Genomic DNA, 24,931 nt, shown 5'->3' on the forward strand with positions numbered 1-24,931 from the left:
CAAAGCTCCTTTCACTCTGGTTCTTGAGTTGCCAAGTCAACCACCTGATCTGAACCCAATTGAGCATGTATTTTATATGCTGAATTAAAAAAACTACCCCCAAAACAAGCATAAGCTAAAGTTGGCTGCAATACAGGCCTGGCAGAACATCACCCAGCAACTGCTAATGTCCATGAATCGCAGACTTCAAGCAGTCATTACATGCAAAGGTTATGCAACAAAATACTAAACATGACTTCTTTCATTTACATGACAATGCTGTTTCCCAAAAATTATGGTGCCCTGAAATGGGGGGACTATGTATAAACACTGCTGTAATTTCTACATGGTGAAACCAAAATGTATAAAAATGGCCTTTATACAATCTGGGATAGCGTCAGGAATTACTACAATCTGACAGTGTGCACTTTAATCACATGTGATTTTTTTTTTCTATTACAATTCTCAAAGCGTGAAGTATAGAGGCAAATAAATAAATGATGGGTCTTTGTCCCAAACATTATGGACACTGTACATTTTATGAGCATTGGAAAATTGTGCATGCTGCACCATTATTTAAGTGAGAGAGGAAAACCAGCTAACTTAGTATCTAGTGTTAGAAAATTATTAGTTCTTTATTATTAAGAATAAAGAGACTGAATATGTTGAAAATGTTCAGCTGCGCGGAATGAACCAGTTCAATTTCTGGAGGGCAGGTCATACCTGATACATCCAGTTATTTTTCTTTTTGGAAGTGGTTATTCAAATAGCAGATGGGTGAATGTCTTTAGACATGCAGAAGGCATTTGATAATGTGCCCCATGAAGGAGTGTAGCAGAGTTGAAGCTAATGGAATTGCAGGAAAGGTATTGATGTGATTATGTAATTAATTCTGCACTGGTAAAGGAACAATACAGATAATTAGCAGGCTGTGCTCTGTAACGACTTCTCAAAGTGCCATATTTTATCTGATTTATGAATGTCTTAATTATAGGAGAGAAATACATGTACCCAAGTGTACTGACGTCACATTTGATCTAACTGTGGTTGGAAACCATTTGCAAAGGGTTGTTAGACCAAGTGAATGAGCAAATCTCTGACAAATGAATTTTGATGTAGCCAAATAAGTTTATCATCTTTGGACCATATAAAGCTTAGGATGGTAGACATTATGCTATACCATTACAGAGCCTTGGTCGGGTTACATTTTGTGCACTGTGAGTATTTCTGGGAAATACACGTTGGGTAGCATATATTGAACTTGGAGGGATAGCGTCAGGAATTACTACAATTGTATTTGGATTCTACAGGCTTGTAAATGGATTTTTCAAACTAGGCATTTTTCCACCGGTGTTTAGAATAGGGTGATGAATCAATTGAAGTTAACAAAATAACAAGAGTAACTAATGGTACATCGAACACTACAGCATAGGAAAAGGCCCTTTTCCCACAATATTTGTGCCAAACACAATGCCAAGAAAAAATCTTATCTGCCTGCACATAATCCACATTCCCTGCATATCTACATGCCTGTCCATAAGTCTCTTAAATGCCACCATCATATCTGCCTCAACCACTGCCCCTGGCTGCACGTTCCAAGCACTCCATCATCTGCGCAAAAAGAAAGACTTGCCCAGCACATCTCCTTTAAGCCTTGCCTCTCTCACCTTAAAGCTATCAAATAGTATATCTAGCCTTTCATAATTTTATATACTTGTCCCAGGCCTACCTGCAAACTCCGGCATTCCAGAGAAGACAATCCAAGTCTGGTAGTTTGTGGAGATACTTGAAGATTGCCATTTTCTGTTGGTTGGGGCATCTGGTTTAAGGAGGCTTTATTTAAAAAAATATTGTTGGATCATTTCTGAAATGAAGTTTGGATGATAGGAGTTTGGAAATGTATTTTTTACCACACGTGCCAATTGATGCTTGGTCACATGTTAATTGTAGATCTTGATTTTTTTAGAGCATTTGGAGTTTGACCACTGATCAGCCATGATCTTAAAATTATAAAACAGGCCCCAAACCTAAATTGCTCACTCATTGATGATGCCTCCTTCTGTTTTATAAATGTCTATAGGGAGGTTGCACGGCAGTCGGGTCACGACCCATGACCCGTACTGGTGCCACGCAACGCCAACTGGAGTACACACGGTGAACTGCAAGTAAGCACTTACCATGGATTCCACTGTAGCGGGCCCGTCTTCTGTCCCAGAATCCGGACTCCACGCTGACTGGTTCCACAGTCAGACTCGCCCCGGGCCATCTATCCCCGCGGCCGGGGGTGGGGAGGAGGTCGGTGGGGGGGGCAGCGGGGTGCGGTCAGTGACTCTGGGTCGCGGAGGGGTCAGATTGTCCCCAACTGCTGCTGCAGCATTGCCAGGTGGTCTGGGGGTCTGGGGGGGGGGGGGGGGTGGGGAAGAGGAGGGGTGGTGGGTGGTCGGGGGGGGGGGGGGGGGGGGAGGTGTCGATGCAGCGCGGCCAGTGACTCTGGGTGGGCAGAGGGACCAGACTGTCCCCAACTCTGCTGCAGCTGACGGGGACGTTGCCAGGTTTTCGTCCCCATGTGTCGACTGCCAGGAGCCGCGGCCCCGCTCCACCCGACCCCGTGCATGGGCGCTACCGACCCACAGCCCGTGACAGTGCGGCTGCACAGGGGGAGGGTGGCCGTGGCCAGACAACGCTGACCCCGGGGGGTGAGTGGGGGCTGTCCCGAGGGATGCGCTCCTTCAGCCGCTTACACCTTGGGTGCTCGGGTTTAGAGCAAAAATACTAGAGCATTTGGTTCTGAGTGCTCAGTCACCCTCCACAATTATTTACGGCGCAAAAATGGGCCATTTTAGCGGTTTTTAACTGGTAAGAAAGTGCTATTTCGTGTGTTAATGGTGTATGCCGGAAGCTGACATGTCCTCCAGATGGATTGAGCTGCTCCATGCATCACGCCCTTTGACCCGATGACCTTACGTGCAACCCCCCTATAATTTTATGATAAATGAAAAGTGACTTGTGCATGTGAATTATTAAGCCATGCATGAATAATTTCATTTTGCGGTACATACGTGACGATAAAGAACCATTGAAATATTGTTGCTATGGGGCGAGAAAGGAAATGGTATCTGCAATTTTGAAGAATGCGGACAGAAATTGTAAATCTTTTGAAGAAGAAGAATTTGTTAAAATATACCAAATTAGCAAAATCATGTTAATGGCTATTTTAAAATTATAATTGTGTATCGAGGGGGACAGGGTAGTAAAAGCTGAAATAGTGCTCGTGTTGTACAAATCGTGAACTGAATTGAAGATGGGCCGTGATGTTCAATTTTAGCTTTCCTACATGAGGAAGAAAGTTTAATTAGACGATGCTAGGGAAATGGAAATATAATCACAAAGAAAACTCTCTCCACTGGAACAGAAAAGGTGAAGAGATTTCATTTGAGTTGTTCACACTTAAGGTGTTTGGTTGAGATCAGTAGGAGAAAGTACTCCTGATTTAATATTTACAAAAACATAAAGAGAGAACCTGCAATTTTATAAATAACAAGGAATGGATTACTGTAATCTATCACTATTGCAGATGCGAACAATTAGTTGTTCTTAAGTAGAGGGTAAATATTCAAATAATCAAAAAAGGAAGTGAGATAATAACAAGATGAATGTTATTTGAATGTTGTGCATTCGATCTGCAATATTCCATTCTATATAATTTTCCATTAAAAATTAGAAATCCTACCAAAGATCAGTTTGGCACCTATAACAAATAATGATGGAAAAGTTACATTGCTGATTTTAAGCTATAATTTTCAAATGTTGATTGATAGATCCTTTTGGGGTTTTCTGTATGGATTCTCATTTTATAAAATTTGAAATGAGTGACCCTTCTACAATTGGCTGTTTTGAATGTCTGTCAGTGCCGTGGAATAAAATGATAGCAAGCTAACCCAATCGTGAAGGTCATGGCAAATTCAAAGCAAGTGTAGTGTAAATATTGTGATGATTCAATTGTCAATATGAGTAATCAGACAGAATGCCTTTCACCTACATGCAACCATGTTTCTATTTGTCATGTTTTTAAAAAAATTATTGGGAGAGGAAGGGGAAGAGAATTGAGATTATCATTGTTGCGGATGACACTAAGCTGGGGGGCAGTGTTAGCTGTGAGGAGTATGCTAGGAGACTGCAAGGTGACTTGGATAGGCTGGGTGAGTGGGCAAATGTTTGGCAGATGCAGTATAATGTGGATAAATGTGAGGTTATCCATTTTGGTGGCAAAAACAGGAAAGCAGACTATTATCTAAATGGTGGCCGATTGGGAAAGGGGGAGATGCAGCGAGATCTGGGTGTCATGGTACACCAGTCATTGAAGGTAGGCATGCAGGTGCAGCAGGCAGTGAAGAAAGCGAATGGTATGTTAGCTTTCATAGCAAAAGGATTTGAGTATAGGAGCAGGGAGGTTCTACTGCAGTTGTACAGGGCTTGGTGAGACCATACCTGGAGTATTGCGTACAGTTTTGGTCTCCAAATCTGAGGAAGGACATTATTGCCATAGAGGGAGCGCAGAGAAGGTTCACTAGACTGATTCCTGGGATGTCAGGACTGTCTTATGAAGAAAGACTGGATAGACTTGGTTTATACTCTCTAGAATTTAGGAGATTGAGAGGGGATCTTATAGAAACTTACAAAATTCTTAAGGGGTTGGACAGGCTAGATGCAGGAAGATTGCTCCTGATGTTGGGGAAGTCCAGGACAAAGGGTCACAGCTTAAGGATAAGGGGGAAATCCTTTAAAACCGAGATGAGAACTTTTTTCACACAGAGAGTGGTGAGTCTCTGGAACTCTCTGCCGCAGAGGGTAGTCGAGGCCAGTTCATTGGCTATATTTAAGAGGGAGTTAGATGTGGCCCTTGTGGCTAAGGGGATCAGAGGGTATGGAGGGAAGGCAGGTACGGGATACTGAGTTGGATGATCAGCCATGATCATATTGAATGGCGGTGCAGGCCCGAAGGGCCGAATGGCCTACTCCTGCACCTAATTTCTATGTTTCCCTTTTGAAGGCCTCTCTCTATGGCAAACTGGGCCATGGTCTTCTCCACATCCGCAGTCGGGAGGTGCGGTTGAAGCAGGGTAAGCCAAACCAAATTGCTGCAGATAGAAACAAAATGCTGGAGGAATCCAACGGGACAGGCAGGATCTCTGGGTGTCCTTTCCTGTTGAGACCCTTCTTCAGACTAATCGGGAAAGGGGAATGAACAGTCTTATTTTCATTTTGCATCCCAGCAAAACCTTTACCCACAACGTAGAGCATTCTCAGTCATGACATTCCTCACTGTGTGGTAATAAACCAAGAGGTGTGCTTTTTTTCAATAAGAAGAAATAATTATTTGTTGAAGGATTAAGGAAATGATTTCTAATGATGATGTGCTGGAGAACATGGTTGGATTCATTTCTAAAGAATGTTGAGTATGCTAATATCAGTCGGGTTGGGAATGCAAAAGTTTTCTTCAGTCTTGTGGAAAGGTTTTTTTATTTAACCGTTTTTAAGCTTGTGGGTATCATTGATAAAACCCAAGGTACACAAAAATGCTGGAGAAACTCAGCGGGTGCAGCAGCATCTATGAAGCGAAGGAAATAGGCAACGTTTCAGGCCAAAACCCTTCTTCAGATTGATAAAACCCATCTTATTGTTGCATTCGAGTATGTGGTGGCAAGCCACTTACTTGAAATAGTGTGCAAGATTGGCTCAGATACCCACCCAGTATGAGGAAAGAAAAAATGGGAGGTGGTCGCATGACCTATGCAGAAGACATTTGAACAATTATTTGTACATGCATATTGGCATCCATTCCATTAACTTGAGTGGAAACGGTCAGTCAATACTTTTTGCATGCATTTGGCACCAGAATCAAAGGACAATTTCTTCCCCATGATCCCGTTATCATTGAGTAAGGGTGGAATTGTACTTCTTGCTCTGAGAAACGGAAAAACTGGATGGGCAATTTTAAGGACTGCCTTGAATAATAGTTTAGCATTTGATATTCTGAAAAGCATTTTCATGGATATTTAGTGAATCAAGAAAGAAAGTGGGAGTGGGGTCAAATGATTGTTAACATTGATTGAACGCATTTTGCTACGTTTGGGATGAATCCCTACAAATCTTGCAGTTCTGACAATTTCTTTTTCATTGCAGCCCAGGATTTTTTTCCCCTGTCTTATGTTGATGGTTGCCATGAGGCAGGAAAACTTTTTCATGGAAGATTGGTATATTCAGTGGATTGGTATATTCAGTGGAATTAACATATGTTTTAACATTTTGTGCTAGCTGACACAGTGCAAACAAAGATCTTTAATAATCTTACATTATTTCCCATAGTTGTTGACACTTCTGACTCTTGCAGTTGCCACATGTTCGCGGGTGGTTGCCGGGGAGGCGCCTTCATGGTCGTGAGGAGTTCCCGCATTTTGGGAACTAGTAAAACCTCGTTTCATCGTGCTGTGAATTTGTCAACTTGGCTTTGCGGCGTGTGAATGAAGCCGCCATGTACAACGTTCCGCCTCTTGCCCCGTAGGTGGGTCACACCAGGACTGACAGTGGCCTGAAAGATTGTCGAAGTGGGAAAGGTCCATTACAGACTTGCACTGAATTCCTGTTGCTGGATATGTCATTTTCAGAATTGTCATTCTTTATGCTTAAACAACTTCACAGTTTTTCCTGTTCTATCATCGAAAACTTGCCCAACATTGCATCCCTGACTGCACCACTGCTCATCCATATACAGTGTACAGTACATTTCTTTCTAACTTCCCTCCCCCGTTCCCCCTTCCCCAAGGTTCCACTGGGTTATCTTACTTTGCATTCAAGAAGTGTCATCAAATCCACCGGTTGGCACCAGCACCAGGGTCTGTCTGTTCCTTCCTTTTTTGGTCTTTTTTTAGTATGTGTTAAATGTATGTTTTACTGTTCTTTAGCTTGTTTTATGTGGGTGGGGGGGGGGGGGGGGGGGGGGGGTCGCCTGAAAGATTGTTTTAAAATTTCTTATCTCGACGGAGATGTGTTTTTTTCCTGTATCTTATCTCCGTCCATACTGCGGCCTAATATCAAGGAGATGGCGGCCTTTGCTGGAGCCTGACTTCGGGTGCTTCAACCGTGGGAGCCTGCGCACTTTAACATCGTGGAGCTTGCGGTCTCTGGTTAGAGACCGACTTCGGGAACTTCAAGCCACAGGAGCTTCGACCGCCCTGACGCGGGAACTTCGATCGCCTCGATGCAGGAGCTTCAATTGCCCCGATGAGGGGGCTTTGACCGCCAGCTGCGGGAGCTTCGATCGCCCCGACTGCAGATGGTTCCAATGTCCCGACCAAGGGAGAAAAACGAGGGAAGAAGATTAGACTTTATTGCGTTCCATCACAGTGAGGAATGTGGGGAATTGCTGTGGTGGATGTTTATGTTAACTTTTATGTAGTTGTGAGTCTTGTTGCTTTTTTTTAGTATGGCTGTATGGTAATACAAATATTACTGTACCTTAGTTAGTACACATGACAATAAAAGACCTTTGAAAACTGTTTCAGAATGTCATCCTTTTGTATGTGCCGTGTCTTTTCCCTTTCTCCAGCTTCTCTGCACTGCATAAATCACATGTTGTGCTTCATGGCCTCCCTCTATCAAAACCTTTTGTTTGTCACTCTTTTTTCAGCCCACTGCCAAGTTTTAAGATCAATTTATTTTGTTGCAACTGTGCTATGAAAATGCTGATTCTTTTTGTATTGATAACCCATGACCAAAATTGCACCTAAAGAAAATGTATGTAGGATGAAGATAATCTGCAGTTATTTTCCAGGTTTCTTGCTATTATGATGGTTAGATCTATCTGCGGGTTAGATGTGCAGCAGATCGCTCAATAATAATTGCTTGCTATACCTGTTGCTCTATTCTCACCAATATTTGTGCTTTTCTTGCAGGGCACCAATGCCTCTGCTCTGGAGAAAGACATCGGCCCAGAGCAGTTCCCAATCAATGAACACTACTTCGGTTTGGTCAATGTAAGTCTACACCACTTTCTGAAGAAACCAATGGAGAGTGATTGTTGTCTCATGGAAAAGCATTTATTTCAACATTAAAACAAAGATCTTGTTTGAATGTGACTGTTTTTGACCTTTCCATAGGAGCAATTCTATTTCTGGTGAATTTGGAAAAATATGAGTTGTTTTCAACAGAGATTGAGGTGATCTAAGAGTGAGTTTTTTTCCCCTGTGGAAGGGAGTAGGATAGCTGGAACTGAACAATTTCTCATGATTGAGTTCTCTGTAACAAAGGTTTAGAATGAATTGTAAAACATAGGACTGAGGACAAAGATTCCTTTTCATCCATGGAATGTAGAGACAGTGAATAAAGAACCCATCATGTCAATATTTAAGAATTGATGGTTAAAGGAAAAAGGAATAAAGAGATCCTTGTCTTTAAATTAACTTGGTTTGAAAACATCTCATTTCAGTGGAATATCTCACTTTTAATTAACAATATGCGGTTGAGGAATTGAATCTTACCATAGATATGTTCTTGTCTTGGGTGATTTTGGTGGATATCACTTGAATTCAAAAAGCCCCCACATATTGAGTTGGTTTGACTGTGCTATTGTTTTGCTCACAATGTGCTAACATAAATAATTGGCTTAAAGGTATGAACATTAAAAAAAGAAAAAACTTAGGTGCTTAAAATCTAAAATAAAATAGAAAATACTGGAAATACACAGAAGGTCAGGCTGCATATATAGGAAGGGGAACATTGCAGGTTGAACTGGGAAGGAGACAAATTAAACGTATTAAGTTGCAGGAATAGTGGGGGAGGAGAATGTCTGTGAAGTCGGAATGTATACAAAGTTATCTGGTCAGGGAGTGAGCTGGAGAAGTTGGAGAGTGAATGCATAGACAAAATAACGTCGGAGTTATGAAAAGCAGAGCACGAAGATTTCCTACTTAATGGCCCTGTCCCACGGTACGAGTTCATTCCAAGAGCTCTCCCGAGTTTGCCCTGATTCGAATTCGGAGATTTACGGTAATGGCCGCTCGTCGGTACTCGGGGCTCTCGTGGACATTTTTTTCAAAATGTTGAAAAATCTTCACAAGTCTTCCCAAGCTTACCAGCCATTAACGTGTCTTCCCGAGTACCTGCCCTTAGTGTTACGAGCTGCTAAGATACGTCCCCGAGCTCCGATGTACCCGCTACGTTCATTCTCCGGACTTCCCACGAGTTTGATTTTTTTTTAAACTCGGGAGAAGAGAGCTCTTGGAGTGAACTCGTACCGTGGGATAGAGCGATAAAGAGGAAATAAGGGAGAAAAATAATGTCAAGCCAATATTAGGTGGACAACTGATACAGACAGAGAAATTGAGTTACCTGAAGTTGTAAAAATCAATATTGAATACAGAAGGCTAAGCGTCCCCTTTTTTTCTAGCATAGAAGGACATGGCATGTCGGACCATATCTGTAGCAGAATAAGAGTTTACTATTTTGGTGTTGCATTGTCCAAATTAAAATGCTTAGCATTTTAAAATGTCCACTAGCGTATGGAACTGCTTTCTTCATGTCTTTGTTGCATTTTGCAATGCCTACATTCTTGTGTCTATATTCTTATGGCTTAAGGTATATACTTCCTAGTTCATTAAAAACTGTAAACTGTATATTTATTTAAAATATTAACCAATGATATTTGGTATAAAAGTTGGATGAGCTAAATAATCAATTTTTCAGGTCTTGCCTGAACACAGCCAACAATTCCAAGATCACGTTCTATCTAAGCCCCCATATATTTGCTAGTTTAAGCATAAAATATTGATGAAATGAGAAAATAAGAACTACATTGTTAAATATTATTAAAAATAGATATAAAGGTGCTGCTCCTGATAAAGGTAGTAGGTAGGTATTTCTTATGATTCATATAATTGTATCTGTAAAATAATAAGAGTTTAATATTTGGGTATTGCACTGTCCAAATTAAAATACTCAGCATTTTAAAATGGCTGCTAGTGTATGGAACTGGTTTCTTCAGGAATGAGTAGGTTAACCTATGATAAGCATTTGTCTGCACTGGGCCTGTACTCACTGGAGTTTAAAAGAATGAGGGGGGACCTAATTGAAACGTACAGAATAGTGAAAGGCTTGGATAGAGTGGATGTGGAGAGGATGTTTCCACTAGTGGGAGAGTCTAGGACTAGAGGTCATAGCCTCAGAATTAAATGATGTTTTTTTAGGAAGGAGATGAGGAGAAATGTATTTAGTTAGAGTGTGGTAATTCTGTGGAATTCTTATGCACAGAATGCTGTAGAGACCAAGTCAGTGGATATTTTCAAGGCGGAGATAGATAGATTCGTGATTAGTACGTGTCAGCGGTTATGGGTGAAGGGGTTAGGAGAGAGAGATAGATCAACCATGATTGAATGGCGGAGTAGACTTGATGGGCCGAATGGCCTAATTCTACTCTTATTCCTTATGACCTTCATCCTTTGTCAAAAGAATTCTTGATATCTTGATTTCTTGAATTCTTGATTTGATTAGTAAGGGTTTTCGAGGTTATGGGCGAAGAAAGGAGAACGGGGTTGAGAAGGAAAGATAGATCAACCATGATTGAATGGCAGAATAGACCTGATGGGCCGAATGGCCGTATTCTGTTTCCAGTACTAGTCCTGCATCATACAAGTCATTTCTCAAAATGACTTTCAGTCAATTAGACAGAGTATCTTTTGCTTTGAAGAAGTTTTGTATAATACATTATGAAATATAATATTGCCAGTACGTGATCTAAATGCCATGTGTCTTTTGCTGCATAGTTTGGGAACACCTGCTATTGTAACTCTGTGCTGCAAGCACTATACTTCTGTCGACCATTTCGAGAGAATGTACTTGCATACAAGGCACAACAAAAAAAGAAGGAAAACCTCTTGACGTGTCTAGCTGACCTCTTCCATAGCATTGCCACCCAGAAGAAAAAGGTCGGTGTGATTCCTCCAAAGAAATTTATTTCCAGGTTACGCAAAGAGAATGGTAAGTATTGAAATGATAAAATTGTGCATGTTTAATTTTAACAGTTATTTTATAGAACAATTACATAAATCAACTAATCGTTCCTAGAATTTTAGATACATGAATGATTGCTACCTAGAAAGAGGCCAGTTAACTCAAGCTATTCATGTTGACTCCTCATAGAACAGTCTTGTCAGTCTCAATCCCCTCTGGTTTCCCGGAAAATTGACTGTTTTGCCTCCTCCCTATTACCTTTCATCCTATCATTACTAGGTTCCAGATTTTTGTCACTGCTCTTAAAGAAATTCTTGCTTCTCGCATTACTCAGCATCATTTGTCCATTACTTTAAATCTGGATGCCTTCATGCTGAAGGAGATACAGTGCCCTCCATAATGTTTGGGACAAAGACCCATCATTTATTTATTTGCCTCTGTACTCGACAATTTGAGATTTGTAATAGAAAAATCACATGAGTGCACATTGTCAGATCTTAATAATGGCCATTTTTATACATTTTGGGTTCACCATGTAGAAATTACAGCTGTGTTTATACATAGTCCCCCCCCCCCCATTTCAGAGCACCATAATGTTTGGGACACATGGCTTCACAGGTGTTTGTAATTGCTCGGGTGTGTTTAATTGCCTCCTTAATGCAGGTATAAGAAGAGAGCTCTCAGCACCTAGTCTTTCCTCCAGTCTTTCCATCACCTTTGGAAACTTTTATTGCTGTTTATCAACATGAGGACCCTTGTGCCAATGAGGACCCTTGTGCCATTATAGACAATTGACAATATGTGCAGGAGTAGGCCTTACGGCCCTTCGAGCCAGCATGGCCAATCAATATGATCATGGCTGATCATCCACAATCAGTACCCCGTTCCTGCCTTCTCCCCATATCCCCTGACTCCACTATCTTTAAGAGCTCTATCTAGCTCTCTCTTGAAAGTTTCCAGAGAACCAACCTCCACCACCCTCTGAGGCAGAGAATTTCACAGACTCGCAACTTTCTGTGTAAAAAAGTGTTTCCTTGCTTTTTCTCAGTCTTCACTGTTGGAATATCAGTTAGAAGAAAGAGAGCACTGGTGAGCTTACTAATCGCAAAGGGACTGGCAGGCCAAGGAATACCTCCACAGCTGACGATGGAAGTATTCTATAAATCAAAGAAAATCCTCAAACAGCTGTCTGACAGATCAGAAACACTCTTCAGGAGTCAGGTGTGGACTTGTCAATGACCACTGTCTGCAGAAGACTTCATGAACAGAAATACAGAGACTACGCTGCAAGATGCAAACCACTGGTTAGCCTAAAAAATGTTGGCCAGGTCACAGTTTGCCAAGAAGTACTCGAGTAACCACAGTTCTGGAAAAAGGTCTTGTGGACATATGAGACAAAGATTAATTGATATCAGAGTGATGGCAAGAGCAAAGTATGGAGGTGAGAAGGAACTGCCCAAGATCCAAAGCATACCACCTCTTCTGTGAAACATGGTGGTGAGGGTGTTATGGCCTGGGCATGTATGGCTGCTGAAAGTACTGGTTCACTTATCTTCCCAAACACACTGCTAAAGCAACAAATGAGTTTTTCAAAGCTAAATAATTGTCAATTCTTGAATGGCCAAGTCCTTCACCCAATCTGAACCCAATTGAGCATGCCTTTTATATGCTGAAGAGAAAACTGAAGGGGACTATCGCCCAAAACAAGCATAAGCTAAAGATGGCTGGAATACAGGCCTGGCAGAGCATCACCAGAGAAGTCACCCAGCAACTGGTGATGTCGATGCATCGCAGACCTCAAACAGTCATTGCATGCAACGGATATGCAACAAAATACTAAACATGACTACTCTCATTTACATGACATTGCTGATTCCTAAACATTATGGTGCCCTGAAATGGGGGAACTATGTATAAACAATAGACAATAGGTGCAGAAATAGGCCATTCAGCTCTTTGAGCCAGCACTGCCATTCACTGTGATCATGACTGATCACCCACAATCAGTGCCCCGGTCCTGCCTTCTCCCGATATCCCCTGACTACGCTATCTTTAAGTCTCTACTGCCTTCTGAGGCGAGAATTCCACAGATCACAACCCTCTGTGTGAAAAGTTTTTCCTCATCTCCATTCTAAATGGCTTACCCCTTGTTCTTAAACTGTGGCCTCTGGTTCTGGACTCCCCCCCCCCCCCCCCCCCCCCCCCCCCCCCCCCCCCCCCCCCCAACATCGGGAACATGTTTCCTACCTCTAGCATGTTCAAATCCTTAATAATCTTATGTTTCAATAAGATCCCCTCTCCTCTTTCTAAATTCCAGATTATATAAGCCCAGCCGTTCCATTCTCTCAGCATATGACGGTCCCGCCATCCCTGGAAGTAACCTTGTGAACTTCGCTGCACTCCCTCAATAGCAAGAATGTCCTTCCTCAAATTTGCATACAATACTCCAGGCGTGGTCTTACTAGGGCCCTATACAACTGCAGGAGGACCTCTTTGCTCCAATACTCAACTCCTCTTGTTATAAAGGCCAACGTGCCATTCGCTCACTGCCTGCTGCACCTGCATGCTTACTTTCAGTGACTGATGAACAAGGACCCCCCAGATCCCGTTGTACACCCCCTTTTCCCACATTAAACTGCATCTACCATGCATCTGTCCACTCACCCAGTTCGCCCTGCATCCTCATAGCATCCTCCTCACAGTTCACACTGCCACCCAGCTTTGTGTCATCTGCAAATTTGCTAATGTTACTTTGAATCCCTTCATCTAAATCATTAATGTATATTGTAATTAGCTGCAGTCCCAGCACCAAGCCTTGTGGTACCCCATTAGTCACTGCCTGCCATTCTGAAAGGAACCCATTAATCCCTACTCTTTGTTTCCTGTCTGCCACCTGTAATTACTACATGGTGAAACCAAAATGTGTAAAAATGTCCTTTATTAAAATCTGACAATGTGTACTTTAACCACATGTGATTTTTTAATTAGAAATCTCTAATTGTGGAGTACAGAGGCAAATAAAGAGATGATGGACCTCTGTCCCAAATGTTATGGAGGGCACTGTAGCTTGCATTTACTCATTAGATCTGGGCAATTTAATCTCTTTTTTTCTTCTTGGGTTTCATTTTTTTGAGAAAATGCTTCACTTCTTACTACCATTTCATTTCTGGCAGCTGCCTCGCGTTGAGCTATCATACTCCCAGATCTAATCGAAATTGTCTTGGGCAATTTTAAATACTTGTGGGGAAATGAATTTTTTGCTGTATGATCTTGGATAATTGTTGAGTTGGCATTGATATATAAAATCTGACATTACAATTATATCATTTTCATTCTTCATGACAACCGATACAGTTAAATATCCTACCACTGGTTATAAATCAAACAATGAAGGGACATTTTAGAGGTCGCATTAGTATTTAGTTTTTTATGTCATTACTTGATTGATGCCTAGATTCATGACAGTAGCAGAGAACATATCTCCTGGAGTGTCCACGTTATTTTCAACTAGAAGCAACAAAGAAAATGAATTGCAGTTGCACATAATTATTGCAAAGAATTATCAGAGATACTGCAAGTAGGATCTTGCTTTGTGATCCTCAGATTTAGGTGGTTTGGTGTGAAAGGCTGGGAGGGAGGTGAATTTTTTGAAATATGAGTAGATGAGTTTCAAAAGTAGTCAACATGATTGCCTATTGGGCGAGAACAAGTCTAATCGATTTGATTGAACTTCTAGAAGTGGTAATATTAAGGAGGGCAGTGCATTTTATGGATTCCACATGAACTTTGTAAAGTCAATAGACAAGGTCCTAAATGAGAAACTAGTTTTTAGAACCCCTGGCATCCAGGGCAAATTGACTGCTAGATTTGCTTAGTAATAGGAGGCAAAGGGATATGATGATGGGTTGTATTTGTGATTGGAATGCTGTGATGTACCATAAGTACAGGTGCACAACCTTTTATCCGAAGATCCAAATAACGAAAACCTCCGAATAGCGGACATTTTTTTCGGTCCTTGAAGAAAGGTCCTTGAAAACGTTCACCGAGGGCGGCCCGCAGAGGTGACAGCGGAACCTCCGGTCGGTCCTCGAAGAAAGGGGAACTAAATCCCCATTCATAAAAGAGAAGGTGAGAGTATATTGCGCGGGAGGGTTAATAATTGACAATATGCTGCTACCTGCCCGCTGAGTTAAAAAGTTCCCACGGTAGACTCACGATACACAGTGTATCGTGAGTCTTGCGTGGGAACTTTTTAACTCGGCGTGCAGGCAGCAGCAGATTGTCGCTCCCTTCAGTTTCACCCCACCTACACCCCTCTGCTTCCCGGCCATGTGTGTGACCCCTTCCCTCCCCAGCTCCCCGCTCATTGCACCGGCGCGGGGGCTTTGCACTGTCTTCACGTCGGCGATGCTAGCAGCACAGTCCCAGTCACCGGAGACGTCAGGACCAACGGGACACCGACCCCCAGGCCCACTGCAAGCACGGAGATCCCAGAGACCCACAGCCATCAGCAGCCCAGCCCCGTTCCAACTCCACAGGAAAACTGCAATCTAGCCGGAGACGTCAGGACCACCAGAAGCCGCTCCCCGAGCTGCGCCCCCTCATCGGGACACCGACCCCCAGGCCCACTGCAAGCACGGAGATCCCAGATCAGCAACTCCAGCCCAGCCCCGTTCCAACTCCAGAGGAACACGCTCCCCGTATGGGCAGAAGCTGATGGTGTGCAAGGGTCGTCTTGTTCTTGGGGTCGCGCAGCTCGGGCTGTGGGCGAACTGCCACTTGTCGCCATAGCGGCCCATCGGGGAGCGGATTCCTCTGGACTGGAGGGGGAGGGGGGTATTGTGCTGTTTGATCGCCCCCTACTATCCCAGGGACAGGGAGACAGGACGTTCACCGAGGGCGGCCCGCAGAGGTGACAGCGGAACCTCCGGTCGGTCCTCGAAGAAAGGGGAACTAAATCCCCATTCATAAAAGAGAAGGTGAGGGTATATTGCGCTGGAGGGTTAATAATTGACAATATGCTGCTACCTGCCCGCTGAGTTAAAAAGTTCCCACGGTAGACACGATACACAGCGTAGGCAGCAGCAGATTGTCGCTCCCTTCAGTTTCACCCCACCTACACCCCTTTGGTTCCCGGCCATGTGTGTGACCCCTTCCCTCCCCTCTCCAGCACCGGCTCATTGCACCGGCGCGGGGGCTTTGCACTGTCTTCACGTCGGCGATGGCAGCAGGTCAGTACAGTCACCGGAGACGTCAGGACCAATTGGACGTCGACCACCAGGCCCACCGCAAGCACGGAGATCCCAGAGACCCACAGCCAACAGCAGCCCAGCCCAGCCCCGCTCCAACTACAGAGGAACCTGGGTTGCGGATGACGGAGCGCATCGGGGAGCGGGTTCCTGTTGGGCCTGACGTCTCCGGCCACCTGCTATCCTCCGGGAACTGTACCGCCCTTGCAGGAGAGTGGGGTTGTTTGCAGTTGCAGAGGGAGGGGGCAAGGGCGGTACAGTTCCCAGTCTCTGCTCCAGTCCAGGGGGGTGGCCGGAGACGTCAGGACCAACGGGACAGCGACCCCCAGGCCCACTGAAAGCACGGAGATCCCAGAGACCCACAGCCAGCAGCAACTCCAGCCCAGCCCCACTCCAACTCCAGAGGAACACGTAGGGGCAGAAGCTGATGGTGTGCAAGGTACGTCTCGTTCTTGGGGTGGCGCAGCTCGGGCTGTGGGCAAACTGCCACTTGTCGCCGTAGCGGCCCATCGGGGAGAGGATTCCTCTGGAGTTGGAGGGGGAGGGGGGTATTGTGCTGTTTGATCGCCCTCTGCTATCCCAGGGACAGGGAGACACAGCGGCTTTTTAAGACTGGTGGGCAATCACTTCCAAAGTTCTGCCCACACAGTCAGTACACCTCTCCTACACTGCATTTCATACAAACATTTAGTCTGCAAAAAAAAACCTACATTGAAGACTCAAACTCGCGACCGAGTAAATGCCGGGATCAAGGCGCAAACTCGTGACCTTGCGGATATGAGCCGAGCACTCTACCACTCAGCCAGCCATTAAAATCTACGCTAAAAAATTTCCATTCCGAAGACCGACAAATTCTGAATTACGAAAAGTGTCTGGTCCCAAGGCTTTCGGATAAAAGGTTGTGCACCTGTACTGTACATTGATTCTGGGATACTTATTGTCTATTATATACAGTACATTAAGAACTTGGCTTTGAATGCATTTGCAGCTGACATGAAAATTGATGCCATTAATTGTGAGGAGGATATTCATGCATCATATGATGATATTGATCAGTTGGTAAGATTGGCAGTACAATGGCAGATGTAATTTAGTCTTGAATACTGTGACCTTATGCACTTTTGAAGGACATGAAGGGTAGGACTTGCAGAATGAATGGTAAGGCCCTTGAGATCTTTGAGAAATTGGCATTTTGGTGTACAAATCCATGGATCCTTAAAGATGACAGACTGAAGTGCTTATGCAGTTCAAGTCACCACATTATAGGAAAGATGAGAATGCACGGGAAATATTACACAGAAAATTTACCAGGATGTTACCTGGGGTCCAGCCTTTCTGCTATGCAGAGGGACTGGTTAGGCAGGGTTTTTTTTAATGTCTAGATGGGTACCAATTAGATGTAAACAAAATTATGAGCAACATCAAGATGATGTTCGTGATTAGACGTGTCAAGGGTTATGGGGAGAAGGCAGGCAGAGATCAGCCATGATTGAATGGCCTAATTCTACTCCTATAACTTGTGAACATAGATTGAATAGACAGTGAGAAACCTTTCCCCCTACAACCACAAGTTTGGGGTAAGAGGTAAGGTTTAGATTGGATTTAAGGAAGTTTTGTTTAATGTTGAGGGTGTATGGAATCTGAAATCTCCTGCCTGAGAGGATGGTGAGGGCAGAGACTTGAAACATTTTAGAAATACCAAGATAAGCAGTTGAACTGCCAAGGCTTTGAAGGCCACAGACCAAGTGCTAAAAAGTTGGATTAGCATAGATGGGTATTTCATGGTCGGCGGACATAGTAGGGTTAATGATCAGTTTTCCCTTTTTCCAAACTCATAAGTTCCAAGTAGGTGCCCCAATTATTGATTTGATAAGTAACAGCTTGATTGGGTAATAATTTTGCTTTGGGGATGGTTTAATCTCTTAATGAAAAGGAGCCCAGTATCTTAAAAAGATGATGTAACCATACAAAACAGTATTCATTTAATTTATTTATCTATACCTTCAGTTTTTGTCTCTGTGTAGTTTCATAATGGCAGTTTGTGGGTGCTGATACATAGGCACTGGAAAATCATTTCCTTGGGTTCTGTATCAATATTATTGGCCTCCCCAATATGAAATACTGTGCCAGTCTCAGTACCTCAAGCATCCAAATCAGCATGCTATGGAGTTAATCCTGAAGCCATCTGATCCAGCAAAACGCTTGGCAATTGTGAGATTTATTTTTCTTTTTAACTGTAGACTTGTTTGATAACTACATGCAACAAGATGCACACGAGTTTCTGAACTACCTGCTGAATACCATCGCTGACATCTTGCAGGAAGAGAAGAAGCAAGAGAAACAGAATGGGAAATTGAAGAATGGAAATGCAAAATGAAATTGAAGAGAACAACAAACCTGATCCCACCTGGGTGCATGAGATTTTTCAAGGAACACTCACTAATGAGACGAGATGTCTGAACTGTGAAACAGTAAGTAAAGTCCAAGAAAGATACAGTGTACACCCGCAAAACGATGTTGTGTTTCTAGAGAAAAATTCGTATTGTGATTTTCCATAATGCAAACCCTTTCTCCCCCCCCACACATTTTACGTGGAGATGCATTCATAAGCGTAATTTTTTTCTCAGCAGTAACAACCCTAATCCTAACCCTAGCTCTACATTTGTTATTTATCATTTTTATTTATCATAACTTTACAAAGATAAATCAATTGTAAAACAAAATTATCAGCAAGGTTAGCATTACCTTTATTCCATCGAAACCTTGCTATTGTTTTGATGTAATTAGGAGGCAGCCATGATCCCAGAGTGCTCTTTGCCTAGCTGCCATGAAACAAAGCGCATGATTGGTCAATTGGCATCCGACGCAATGTCAAACGTGCATTGATTGGACAATTACTACTCGGAAAATTGTAGGATTTTCACATATTTAAAAAATACGTGCAGGTTTTGTTCTTGATGATTTTCAGGTATGATTTCTATAATATTTTTACACAATATGTTAAAATTCAGGTAATTACGTGATTTGGGTCACGAACTTAAACGAAAAAGCACCTCGGTCCACAGCCTAAGTGTGTGCTTTTCATCATTTAACCAAACGAAGTGCTGATGCACCTGATTTCCACCAGGTTGCTTTCTGAAGGGAGAGAATGACTATACTGAGTATAGTTTCTCTGATGTTTAGAAACCCTTAATCAAACATAGAATATCATTAGAATGTTTGTCGATGAATACTGCAGAGCTATTTTGCTTAGCTGGCAAGTGTAAAACTAGGTGAAACTCGAGACAAGTTGTCAGACATTTAGGATTGGGAAATCTCCTAATTGCAGCTTGTGTATGTTAGAATTCTCCATTCCAGGTGGCCCTAGATTTCCAGTTAAAGAGATTGTTCATATTTCGGAGGATCATTTAGCAATGAGTATTCTGGGTGACACCTAAATCCTAGAAAATGAACACAGGAAAAAAAAACAGATTTTTCTCCTCTGGGAAATTGAGCAATTATGGGTGTTGGTGGAGAGAATTCAAATTGAAGTATAGGGCTATTGAAAGAGAGTTGTGCAGGCTTGAGGAGCCTTTAAAACTACTTTTGGCCCTATCTTGCAATCTTGCATTCTTGCAGAACAAAAAAAACTTTATTTGGTTCTTCAGCTGTTTTGAAGAACTGGCACTCAACTTTGCCTCCCCATGATCCCAAAAATTGGTCATCTAAAACTGCATGTCCAATTATAGAATCTGATTTCAGTACTTTTTCAGGCTTTGTTTTTCAAATCATTTAACCTCCTCTTTTCCCTGGAGATTTTTGGGAACCATTTTGAATGTATTACTTGTGGATGCTGAATTGTTTGTTAGGGAAAATGTTCTTTTTCTGGTTTAAAAAAAAAAAAAATCAAAACCCTTCATAATCTTGAATTTAGACAGCTAGTACAACAGGAGATATGTTTTAATTTAATTTTAACACATAATGGCCATTTTACAGGTTAGCAGCAAAGATGAAGATTTTCTGGATCTTTCTGTTGACGTGGAACAGAACACATCAATTACACATTGCCTCAGGTAAGTAGTGTTCAGATCAGTAATGTGGAAAATTATACATTTAGAGCCAGCTTTAGAAGCAGTGATTTTTATTTTTATCAAAGTCTCAATAGTAGATATTTTAAAAGGAATATTTCTCCTTCCAGCTTTTCTAGAGCTTTATTGTTGTCACATGTACTGAGGTACATTGCTTTGCGTGCTATCCAATCACATCAGATAATACTATACATAAATATAATCGTCAAACTCAATGACGATAGAGCAAATGTGTACACATAGAGCACAGAATATAGTTCCCAGCATTGAGGCGCACTTGTTCCATAGACCCACAACATTGTAGAGCACCAGCTCCATAGATTTGGCAGAAGATTGAAAAATAAATGGCAACCCTTGATTTCCAGATTCCGTGTGAATGTTTGAATCAGGAACAAGTCTAGCCACCATTTAAGAACTGCTTTTATCTTTTGGTCTCTGCCTGGGAATGGCCTGTTGGCCTTCAAAACAAGAGGAATTGAGTATATGAGCAAAGAGGTCCTTCTACAGTTGTACACGGCCCTAGTGAGACCACACCTGGAGTATTGTATGAAGTTTTGAGGAAAGACATTCTTGCTATTGAGGGAGTGTGGCGTAGGTTCACAAGGTTAATTCCCGGGATGACTGGACTGTCATATGTTGATAGCATGGAGCGGCTGGGCTTGTATACTCTGGAATTTTGAAGGATGAGAGGGTACTTATTGAAACATATAAGATTATTAAGGGATTGGACACGCTAGAGGCTGGAAACCTGTTCCTGATGTTGGGGGGAGTCCAGAACCAGAGGCCACAGTTTAAGAATAAAGGGTAGGCCATTTCGAACGGAGATGAGGAAAAACATTTTCACCCAGAGAGTTGCGAATCTGTGGAATTCTCTGCCTCAGAAGGCAGTGGAGGCCAAATCTCTGGATGCTTTCAAGAGTTAGATAGAGTTCTTAAAGATAGCGGAGTCGGGGGATATGGTGAGAAAGCAGGAATGGGCTACTGATTGTGGATGATCGGCCATGATCACATTAAATGGCAGTGCTGGCTCGAAGGGCTGAATGCCCTACTCCTGCACCTATTGTCTATTGTCAGATCTCTATGTGTCAGGTTTGTTCCTGATATGTTTTCAGTTGTTTTATGCAAAAGGTTTCACAGCATCCCATCAACTAAAATAGAATTGAATGAAGAAAAGAGATGGTATGAAATGCCTTAACAGTCAATAAAATCTTTTTACTTCATGCATGGTATTGAATCTTGATTTGTGGGTCAGATATTGGGCTGCATTGTACAATATTAACGTGGAATAAAGAGAAGAGTGGATTGATTAATTTATGGAACTTCATTTAACATACCAAATGATAGTACCTTTTTTTTTTCTTTCTTTTGCAGTAGAGGTTATTTCCACTTTTCAATGAACTGCTTTTATTTTTTTTTGTCTCTGCCTGGAAAACAAATTGGTGAGCCAGGGAAAGAATTGCAGTACTTCTGTATGCATTCATGCAGCGTTTAGTTATGTAGTTATTAAATGAAATGAACCCTGAAGATAGCATTCCCCTACTGAAGTTTTTATACTGACTGCAAAAGTTTTTATAGATATGTGAAGAGATAGTGATTAGTTAAAACAAATGTAGGTCCCTTGCAGTCAGAAACAGATGAATTGATCATGGGGAACAAGGACATGGCAGACCAATTGAATAACTACTTTGGTTCCGTCTTCACTAAGAAAGACATAAATAATCTGCCGGAAATAGCAGGGGGCCGCGGGTCAAATGAGATGGAGGAACTGAGTGAAATCCAGGTTAGCCGGGAAGTGGTGTTAGGTAAATTAAATGGATTAAAGGCAGATAAATCCCCAGGGCCAGATAGGCTGCATCCCAGAGTACTTAAGGAAGTAGCCCCAGAATTAGTGGATGCATTAGTGATAATTTAAAAAAACTCTTTAGATTCGGGAGTAGTTCCTGAGGATTGGAGGGTAGCTAATGTAACCCCATTTTTTAAAAAGGGAGGGAGAGAGAAAACGGGGAATTACAGACCAGTTAGTCTAACATCGGTAGTGGGGAAACTGTTAGAATCAGTTATTAAAAATGGGATAGCAGCACATTTGGAAAGTGGTGAAATCATTGGACAAAGTCAGCATGGATTTATGAAAGGTAACTCATGTCTGACGAATCTTATAGAATTTTTCGAGGATGTAACTAGTAGAGTGGATAAGGGGGAACCAGTGGATGTGTTATATCTGGACTTTCAGAAGGCTTTTGACAAGGTCCCACTTAAGAGATTAGTATACAAACTTAAAGCACACGGTATTGGGGGTTCAGTATTGATGTGGATAGAGAACTGGCTGGCAAACAGGAAGCAAAGAGTAGGAGTAAACGGGTCCTTTTCACAATGGCAGGCAGTGACTAGTGGGGTACCACAAGGCTCAGTGCTGGGACCCCAGCTATTTACAATATATATTAATGATCTGGACGAGGGAATTGAAGTCAACATCTCCAAGTTTGCGGATGACACGAAGCTGGGGGGCAGTGTTAGTTGTGAGGAGGATGCTAGGAGGCTGCAAGGTGACTTGGATAAGCTGGGTGAGTGTGCAAATGCATGGCAGATGCAGTATAATGTGGATAAATGTGAGGTTATCCACTTTGGTGGCAAAAACGGGAAAGTAGACTATTATCTAAATGGTGGCCGATTAGGAAAAGGGGAGATTTAACCATTCATTGAAAGTAGGCATGCAGGTGCAGCAGGCAGTGAAGAAAGCGAATGCTATGTTAGCATTAATAGCAAAAGGATTTGAGTATAGGAGCAGGGAGGATCTACTGCAGTTGTACAGGGTATTGGTGAGACCACACCTGGAGTATTGTGTACAGTTTTGTCTCCAAATCTGAGGAAAGACATTCTTGCCATAGAGGGAGTACAGAGAAGGTTCACCAGACTAATTCCTGGGATGTCAGGACTTTCATATGAAGAAAGACTGGATAGACTCGGCTTGTACTCGCTAGAATTTAGAAGATTGAGGGGGGATCTTATAGAAACTTACAAAATTCTTAAGGGGTTGGACAGGCTAGATGCAGGAAGATTGTTCCCGATGTTGGGGAAGTCCAGAACAAGGGTTCACAGTTTAAGGATAAGGGGGAAATCTTTTAGGACTGAGATGAGGAAAACATTTTTCACACAGAGAGTGGTGAATCTCTGGAATTCTCTGCCACAGAAGGTAGTTGAGGCCAGTTCATTGGCTATATTTAAGAGGGATTTAGATGTGGCCCTTGTGGCTAAAGGGATCGGAGGGTATGGAGAGAAGGCAGGTACAGGATACTGAGTTGGGTGATCAGCCATGATCATATTGAATGGCGGTGCAGGCTCGAAGGGCCGAATGGTCTACTCCTGCACCTATTTTCTATGTTTACCCCTCAGCAGCTTCGCCATTTATCCACCTGTGACCTGAAGTAGTGCTGTGAGCTGTGTGAAAAAAATACTACCGCTACAGAATGTATTACAGCCATGGGCTCTTTTAAAAGAATATCATGGTAGCAAATATGGGGAGCTCTTTTTTAAAATAATATTCCTCTTCATATTTTAATTACGTCAAATCCAAATCAGTATTGATGGAAATAATCAGTGAAATAATCAATGATGGCAGAATGATTAATATTTCAGTTTGATCGCCTTTGTCGCAGACCTAATGAGAAATAATGAAAGGGCAGATGAGGGTTGATATTTTTAGTGGAGGGAGAAGGAGAGGGCTGTGGTGACTTGGAGGTAGAAGTGATTTTAATAAAATTAGAGCATAACTTGCACTATAATGGGCCAAGTAATGAAACAAAATAATGAAGCAAATAGTTGCAGTAAAACCAATACCAGTACCAGCTTTACATCTATGACCCTCGGTTTGGTAACTGGATGTTAAATCTGGAATGCTGTTTGTGTGGGAGTTAGCTGATTTTCTCCATAGGATCAGAGTTAAAAAAAGACCATTATTGAAAACCTGTGCTTGTGAGCCTTGGTATCCGGGAAAAAAAGAGGTTTGCCTGATTTTAACATTACAGTCAGAGGTAAAGGTTTCACATCTCTGCAGAGGATAAAATTATTCAGGAATCCTGCTCTTTCTCTCTTTTTCTATCTCTAACCTCCCTCACTCCTGGGAAAGATGGAATTGGGCTGGAATCTCCAATCCAGAAAGAAAGAATGTCATTTTATTTCTTGCCCCTCCTCATCCCACCCATCTTTTCTATTTTTCATTCACATAGAGAAAGGCTTGACTTCTGTTGGATGGCTCCTCTTTTTTGATTTAAAACTAAGGCAGAACCTGTCAGGAACCATGCATGTTAACCCTGTTCCTAATGTAGAATCTTAATGTTGAATATTGCTATGGTAATGCACTTTACCACACCAACCTACTTCTACCATTTCCAGTGTTTTTCAAATTCCAACATTTTATAATTTATTGAATTACAATTGATATGCTGCTTGAATCATCATGTACAATGTTAAAGTTACTGCAGTTAATGTTTTACGAGAATTTGTGCACTGTTTTTAATAGTGGCATTTTCCAACTTTTATTTGCAGAGACTTCAGCAACACAGAAACACTGTGCAGTGAACACAAGTATTATTGTGAGACCTGTTGTAGTAAACAGGAAGCTCAGAAAAGGTGAGT

The 24,931-nt window shown here is 42.3% G+C and overlaps 1 protein-coding gene across 1 annotated transcript in view; it reads left to right on the forward strand.

The window, feature by feature from the left end:
• The window catches only part of usp46 (ubiquitin specific peptidase 46), a 60,776-nt gene that overhangs the window by 18,733 nt on the left and 17,112 nt on the right, over positions 1-24,931 (forward strand). The window contains 6 exon segments of the mRNA XM_055636346.1: positions 7,932-8,012; positions 10,797-11,010; positions 18,473-18,602; positions 18,604-18,703; positions 20,208-20,284; positions 24,842-24,925. Coding sequence (XP_055492321.1) covers positions 7,932-8,012; positions 10,797-11,010; positions 18,473-18,602; positions 18,604-18,703; positions 20,208-20,284; positions 24,842-24,925 — 686 coding nt within the window.

The sequence above is a fragment of the Leucoraja erinacea genome, chromosome 1 (genome assembly GCF_028641065.1).
Source record: "Leucoraja erinacea ecotype New England chromosome 1, Leri_hhj_1, whole genome shotgun sequence".
Lineage (NCBI taxonomy): Eukaryota > Metazoa > Chordata > Chondrichthyes > Rajiformes > Rajidae > Leucoraja > Leucoraja erinaceus.